Below are 6,651 nucleotides of genomic sequence, written 5' to 3'. Positions count from 1 at the left end.
CCACCCCAAACCCCCTACCCCCAACCCCCACCAACCAACCCATCCATTTGATTGTACTTAAGAGAATGACTCACTTTTCTTTGTTTTATTAGTATATGAGTTTATTTTGGTTGCATCATCTTGGTGTTTTAAGAGGTGAAGTTAATGACTAAAAACCTAGTCATAGTGCAATATTAGTGGAATTTCTTGCATGATATCTATACAGAGTTACAAAGTGTTAGCATAACAAGTGATGAGTCATACATAATATGATATAAAAGTTGACCTTTTAGTCATTTTTAAAAGAGTAACAAAGTGTTAACATAACAAGTGATGAGTCATAATCTGATACTTAAAAGTTGACCATTTTTTATTTGTATTTTAGACTATGAGTGAAGTTCTGTTATCATACTTGAATGAAGTTAAGTTAAAGGTAAAGTTAATGATAAAAGCCAAGTCACAATACTCACAATGCAATGTTTTCTGAAGATTTTCAAAGGGGGAACAACATTCTTTGCAGTCTGCCTCACTGCAAATAATGTCCAGATTCCACTATGCAAGTGGTTATTTGATGGAGGGTGGGGGGTTGGTTTGTTTCTATTCAATTTCTGTCAAAAATACACCTGTAATCATTCAAGGAGATAATGACAACACTACCTAAGAAAAAATAAATTTTAAAAAAAAAATTGTTTTCATGTAATAAAAAGATCACGAATTCAAGTCACGAAAACAGATAATAATAGAAATGCAAGATAAAGTTGTGTATATGAAATTCAATGTGATCAGTTCCTTCACCGAATCGAGTTGTTACCATAATATGAAACCCACATTGTTAGTTTCGATTGTTTATTCTTGAGCCGAGAGTCGGTTGAAAACACTCTATACATCATAAGATATGAGTAAAATTTATGTATATTTTATTCTATTCAGATCCACTTGTAAAATTATACGGAGTATATCGTGGTTGTGGTTGAAATTTTCTTACTTTTCCATCTTTTTATGCATGCTCTTGAATCATAATGATCTTTCACTAATTTCTTTTCTTTAACACATGTATAATTTTCATTTGAAAATTGATTGACCCACCACAAAAGCACTTTCTTGATTTTTTTTGGGTTTATACATTTTCACTTTTTTTAAAAAAACTGAGACAAAGAGATCAAGAAAAGCCTTCTTTTTTCACTTTTTAGATTTTCCCCTCTAATAAAAAACTTCAAAATGAAAATAAATACATTTTCCCCTTTAAATACTCACCAATTAACATCTGAAATATATTAATCTGACTAATTTAAATTTGCATCAAATAAATTCATATAAAAAGAGTCTATTGTTAGAATCCAAACTCAAAATCTAACAAAACATTCTTTATCAAAATAGTCTCCATTTTTCAAACTCAAATTCAACATTCCTAATTAATGATAAAAGGTGATAACTATCAGCAGAAATGTTATGTCATTTTCAATAATCCCAACATATTTTGAATGTTTAAAGCCCCACTGACACGAAATGATTTGGATAGATAATTAAGATGTCCATAACCCTACTTCTTTTACGATCAAATACTAATTTTAATTTACTTTTTTCTATCATCAAGCCTGATCGATTCGACTCTTTTCATCACATCTCTATGTGGATTCATGTGTATCAGAATTTTGAATTAACAACTTGTCGTTTCTTTTAAGTACTTTTTATTTTTAGTGAAATTATATAAAGTTGGACCAAAGATAAAGTACCAACTAAAACATAATGACAAAAGTAGGAGAGATGAAAATAATAAATTGTGGAGAGTGGTGAAAAATTGGCATTTTCTGTAAAGAACAAACATGTACACTTACCCGTGATTATATCTCGTGTCGCAGGCCGAAAGGTAAAATTCACCTTAAAGAATCATTTGGTCCATTTGCCTTTACAAACCTTTTTCTTTATGTATATATTACTATATTATATAAGTACAAATGAAAATATTACTATATAGAATCATCAAATGAAAATGAAAGACACCTTGATTAAAAAACAAAGTTGAGGTGGAATGAACAATACCCCCCATCCTTGATCAGAAGTCTAAAATTCATATCTCGAAAATGAAAAATACAAGGATAAAAAGTGTATCCTTCCTCCTTTTCATGAGTTTTACTCGCAAATGTGAACCCAAGATTCGAAGACGAGGAGGACTCTATCAAGTGTGGACCGAAAATTTTACTACACACATAGAACTAATGTATTGACTAGCTTATGAGTTAAATAACCTTACTTGATTGTGGATTGATGATTGTGAGTGCCACTTTACACCCATGAGGTCGTTTGTTCTAAACTTGTCACCACCGCTACACGTAGTCTGGAGGGTGACCCACAACATACCTTGTATAATTCCACAAAGTAGGGTTCCACGATCCATGATTAATCCAAATCTTTTTTTGGATAACCAACAGATCCGCGATCCATGATTAATCAAAATCTTTTTTTTGGATAACCAACAGATCCCCGAAGGCCAATTGTGCAAGGTCGAAAACTTGGTGGACAATGAGTCCACTTACTATTTTCCACTTAAATACTAGGCTTTTGTTGGCAGGATCCGAACCCATGACATGCACTTAATCCACATATCACGTGTTACGCTCTTACCACTAGAAAAATCGACAATTAGATAGGCGACTACTTGTGACAAAGCCACTATCTCGGAGCAAAATGTCAAAAATGCTACAACAATTAAGCGATCACTTTCAAATGAACAAAACAAGGTGAAAATAAAGCTGTATCATCAATGCCAAATAAACATCTTGAATCAAATATGCTATAGTTTAATAATACACGGAAAAGACGAAAAGAAATAGATAAGAAGTATCAATTCTATCTCCAAGCAACTTAATTGTACCTGAGCCTTGCAAATCGTTGTGATCATGAGCGTGGAGCAAGATTTATAGCAGCTGCACAGGTCCATTTGTTATACCCAGCTCAGTGCAGATCGAATTGAGGCCAGGTTCCTCTAACATACTAAATGCACAAAATCCATAGTAGGCATGGTAAAGATCTGGAAGCTGCTCCGGAGTCTTACCAAAACCACCATACTGTAGAACAACAACAAAAAAAAAAAGGTTTGAATTTTAGCTAGCTGAAAAAGGTCGGTGCTAATGTTCGAGCAATCATAGATGAGATAAAAGAAAGAGGAGAAGCCGTAGCACCTGGGATTGACAGGTGAAAAGAAATTTACGTAAGCCTTCATAGTCGATGAACTTGTGAGCCCCCAAGATCTTTAAAACTCCTCCCACCCTAATCAAGAATATCAACTTGTCAGGCCAGGAGAAATAAAAATGATATCTATTGAAGATAAAGCAATTCAAACTCACCAGAAAGCATAACAGGTGTCAGTAGCTTTGTTTAGTCTACCTTGGAATCCACCATCAGTGGCTGCCTGTCTCTGCAAGAAGCAACATTGAGTTACACCAAATGCAAGACAGATGGACAATTTCTCTGTCAAAGGACCAGATTTAAGGATTAAATTTTGACAAATAGTCATCGCTGCTGGAGATCTTTTTTCCTACTTCCTTACTTTGTTCTACGTTACACTTTCTTTACTGTTTGTAATCTGATATCTTTGGAGGAATACTGAAGAACATATTTAGCAGAGCAATATAAGAACCCGTTCACACAGTATTCGATAAAATTTTACCTGTAGGCACCAGTCTAGAAGCAAGGGCACGTCTATGAAACAAGAGGATACATTCTTCGATAATATATCATCTTCAATTAATCCCATCAATCTGAGAGATGCAACAGCACAAAAAGTGGCACCACCTGTGATACTAAACAATCACCCTCTATGAGAACTATTATATTAATAGGCAAATGAATCATCTTTCACTCTACCACTTAAACTTTTGACCCAAGTTGATAAAAGGAAATGATCAGAAAAGATAGATGACGGATAAGCAGTTCAAGATATTCAAAATATGTAATCCGATTGACAGGCTGCCCATAGAAGGAAACATTCAAAGATGCGCTTATCTATTTATCTTTTTTTTTTCTTTTTTCCTTTTTGACAAGCTGGATTGGATGATGTTTATCGCATATCATCCTATTGAATGATACACATACTTCCCAGCAAATGGAAGGAACCACTTAACTGCTTGCCTAATAACCTTTTAATTCTACCACCCATTTTAGATTTTTTAAGATGAACTTGCAATAGTTTATTTCTCACCAATCCCCCCCCCCCCCAAAAAAAAAAAAAAAGAATAAAGGAACTGTTTAGTAATAAATTAAAAAATTCTAATATGAGACATCAAAAGAGTAGGACATCACTTGCATGAATGGTAAACACTAGGGATCAAACAAGATGCACCAATGGGAGTATTCACTCACCATGTGATTCTGAACTAGGAGTTAAACCAAAGCCACCATCGTATGACTGCATGAACCAGACAACAATATTTGAAATGAGAAGCATTACCAAGAAATCAGTACAAAAGAAAACTCTAATGATATGAAAATTCAAGTGATGAATCTATAACATTGACTCTTCTCATTAATAACCTAAGGAATGAGAGACTTATTTATCATAAGGGTGTCATTTATAATACTTAGACCATTTCTAAGACCTTAAATCCTGAAAAGTTTCAAGAGGTTTTTCAGGTGGCAGCCTTAAATTGCAATTGAGAATGCACAAATATTGAACAAAATCTAAATTTCAAATGAAGGATGTGAATGCTCAAATGGTCTCTGTGGAAGTAAGAAAATTCCCTAAATAACAGTCCTGTCTATGACAGCTAGCGCACCTCCTCTATATAAAAATAAATACTTAACTGGGTTTGTTTACAACCAATAAACTAAACATATCAAAGATACAGAACAAGAAATTTAGCGAAAACAGATGCTCATATACCTGACAGTTTATTATGTACTCTTTGGCTTTCTCTTTGTCAATGCCACTCCAGTTTTCCAACATTGAAGAGATTGCCGCTGGTATGCAGATCAGCAAAATCAATTTTCATTCTAAAAGTATTTAAGTTCAATAAGCTCCATAGCAGAGTATCTTCATACCTGCACAATATACAAAGCGGAGGTCTGTCTCTGCCCCGCTATGAATGGGCATAAAGCTGCAAGTTGAAGAAAAAAAAGCAGTACTTAATAAAAAGAACCTAAATAGGAATAAACAAACACCCATATCTTCTGAGGACAATATTATGGCACACTCATTTGCATGTCAAAGTTTTTCAATATGTTGTGGATAAGGAAATGAGAGTGGAAGAAATATGACAAACTAATTTCACAGTTGGGACATGTGTACAGGAGCTTTTATCAGTATTTGTATGTAAAAGATGTGTCTAATGGTATAGCTCTCAAGACATATTGGCAGAATCAATGATGCATATAAGAATCTGTATGTACTAGCTTTCCAACTGCAATTGTTTAATGTGTCTAAGGATGTCTAATCAGTTGACCAATTAAATCAAGCCCATTCCAGTAGGTCTAATCTATTGGATCTTATCATGCTTTCGTGGAAAATAAGCAAAGAAGATCATACTCCTGTAGAGTAGATAAGGGCCTGATTGAGGAAATTCTAGTAAACACAGCAATTTGAAAAAAATGTTAATGTTGTGAGCTAAGAAAATGTTAACTCGGTTCATAGATCTTGCATCACACAGAGAAAGAAAGATACAATTTCGTCATCCAGTATGGTCAGTTGATGTGGCCTTGAGCAGTATGGGTGAAGGAGCCTGATGATGCCACCTGTCCGAACTCTTAGCTTCAGGAGACAGGAATAAAGGGTAGAACTCTCAAGTATAGATTCTCAATCAAAAAGTAATTGGAAGAGAATGAGGAAATAGGTTGGGCAGGTTAATTTTGCCAGCAATATTTACTAATAAGGCCCAAACATACTTGAGTAACACTTGGTACCTCTATTTCATTCACTCACCTTTTTGCCCATCCTCCTAATTGATAACATTTTAGTGTTCTTGAAAAAATTAACCATTTAATAGTTGACAATCATGAACAGCTAAAAGATTATTGTAACTCATGGAACATGCCATGGTTCTAGCGAACAGAACAGTGCTCACCACATGATCCTTACAAGTTGAGATCCTGGTTAAGGGGAGCTTCAGTTTTAGAACTCACTTGTAGCATACAAAAGAAATGAAGCTTTCCCTGGTGAACTACAATGGTATAAATGGAAAAGGGTTTAAGCATTAGTTGCAGTAGACCAGTAGATGCCATGGTTCTAGCGAACAGAACAGTGCTTACCATATGATCCTTACAAGTTGAGATCCTGGTAATGGGGAGCTTCAGTTTTAGACCAGTAGATGGTTCTGTCTGTCGTTCTGTAAAATTCCAGACTTCTAGCTAAATCAATATGAGGCTGCATAGACAACGCCTACCAGCTGAAATGTGCTGCTCCACTTTGTGAATGCTAATAACAGAAGTGGTGGTCTGTAAAGGTTAGAAAGGGCCAAGGGGTATACCGTTTTCCCGAGGTAGGAGCTCCCAATAGTATATCCCTATTTGTCTCATTCATTTTCTTTCAACATGCTTTGCTGGACAAAAGTTTACTAGTTACTGATTTGAAGATAAGAAAATGATATCTCCAAATTGAGAACCAATGGTGTTGGTGCCTGGGTACAGAGTGCGTTTACCATTCTACCTTCTACCATACGTGCTACGAGAGGGGGGGGGGGG

The 6,651-nt window shown here is 35.0% G+C and overlaps 1 protein-coding gene across 1 annotated transcript in view; it reads right to left on the bottom strand.

The window, feature by feature from the left end:
- Positions 1 to 2,654: 2,654 nt before the first annotated feature.
- Positions 2,655 to 6,651, bottom strand: part of LOC107018585 (geranylgeranyl transferase type-1 subunit beta) — a 6,155-nt gene continuing 2,158 nt past the window's right edge. The window contains exons 5-11 of the mRNA XM_015219102.2: positions 5,017 to 5,072; positions 4,859 to 4,935; positions 4,339 to 4,384; positions 3,647 to 3,771; positions 3,324 to 3,394; positions 3,159 to 3,246; positions 2,655 to 3,044 (exon numbers count right to left, since the gene is read on the bottom strand). Of these exons, the coding sequence (XP_015074588.1) occupies positions 2,895 to 3,044; positions 3,159 to 3,246; positions 3,324 to 3,394; positions 3,647 to 3,771; positions 4,339 to 4,384; positions 4,859 to 4,935; positions 5,017 to 5,072 (613 nt within the window). The 3' untranslated portion in view covers positions 2,655 to 2,894. The remainder of the gene's footprint in view (positions 3,045 to 3,158; positions 3,247 to 3,323; positions 3,395 to 3,646; positions 3,772 to 4,338; positions 4,385 to 4,858; positions 4,936 to 5,016; positions 5,073 to 6,651) is intronic.

This window comes from Solanum pennellii, chromosome 5 (genome assembly GCF_001406875.1).
Source record: "Solanum pennellii chromosome 5, SPENNV200".
NCBI classification, from domain to species: domain Eukaryota; kingdom Viridiplantae; phylum Streptophyta; class Magnoliopsida; order Solanales; family Solanaceae; genus Solanum; species Solanum pennellii.
Note: the sequence above shows the minus strand (reverse complement) of the source record. Positions and strands in the feature narration are given on the sequence as shown.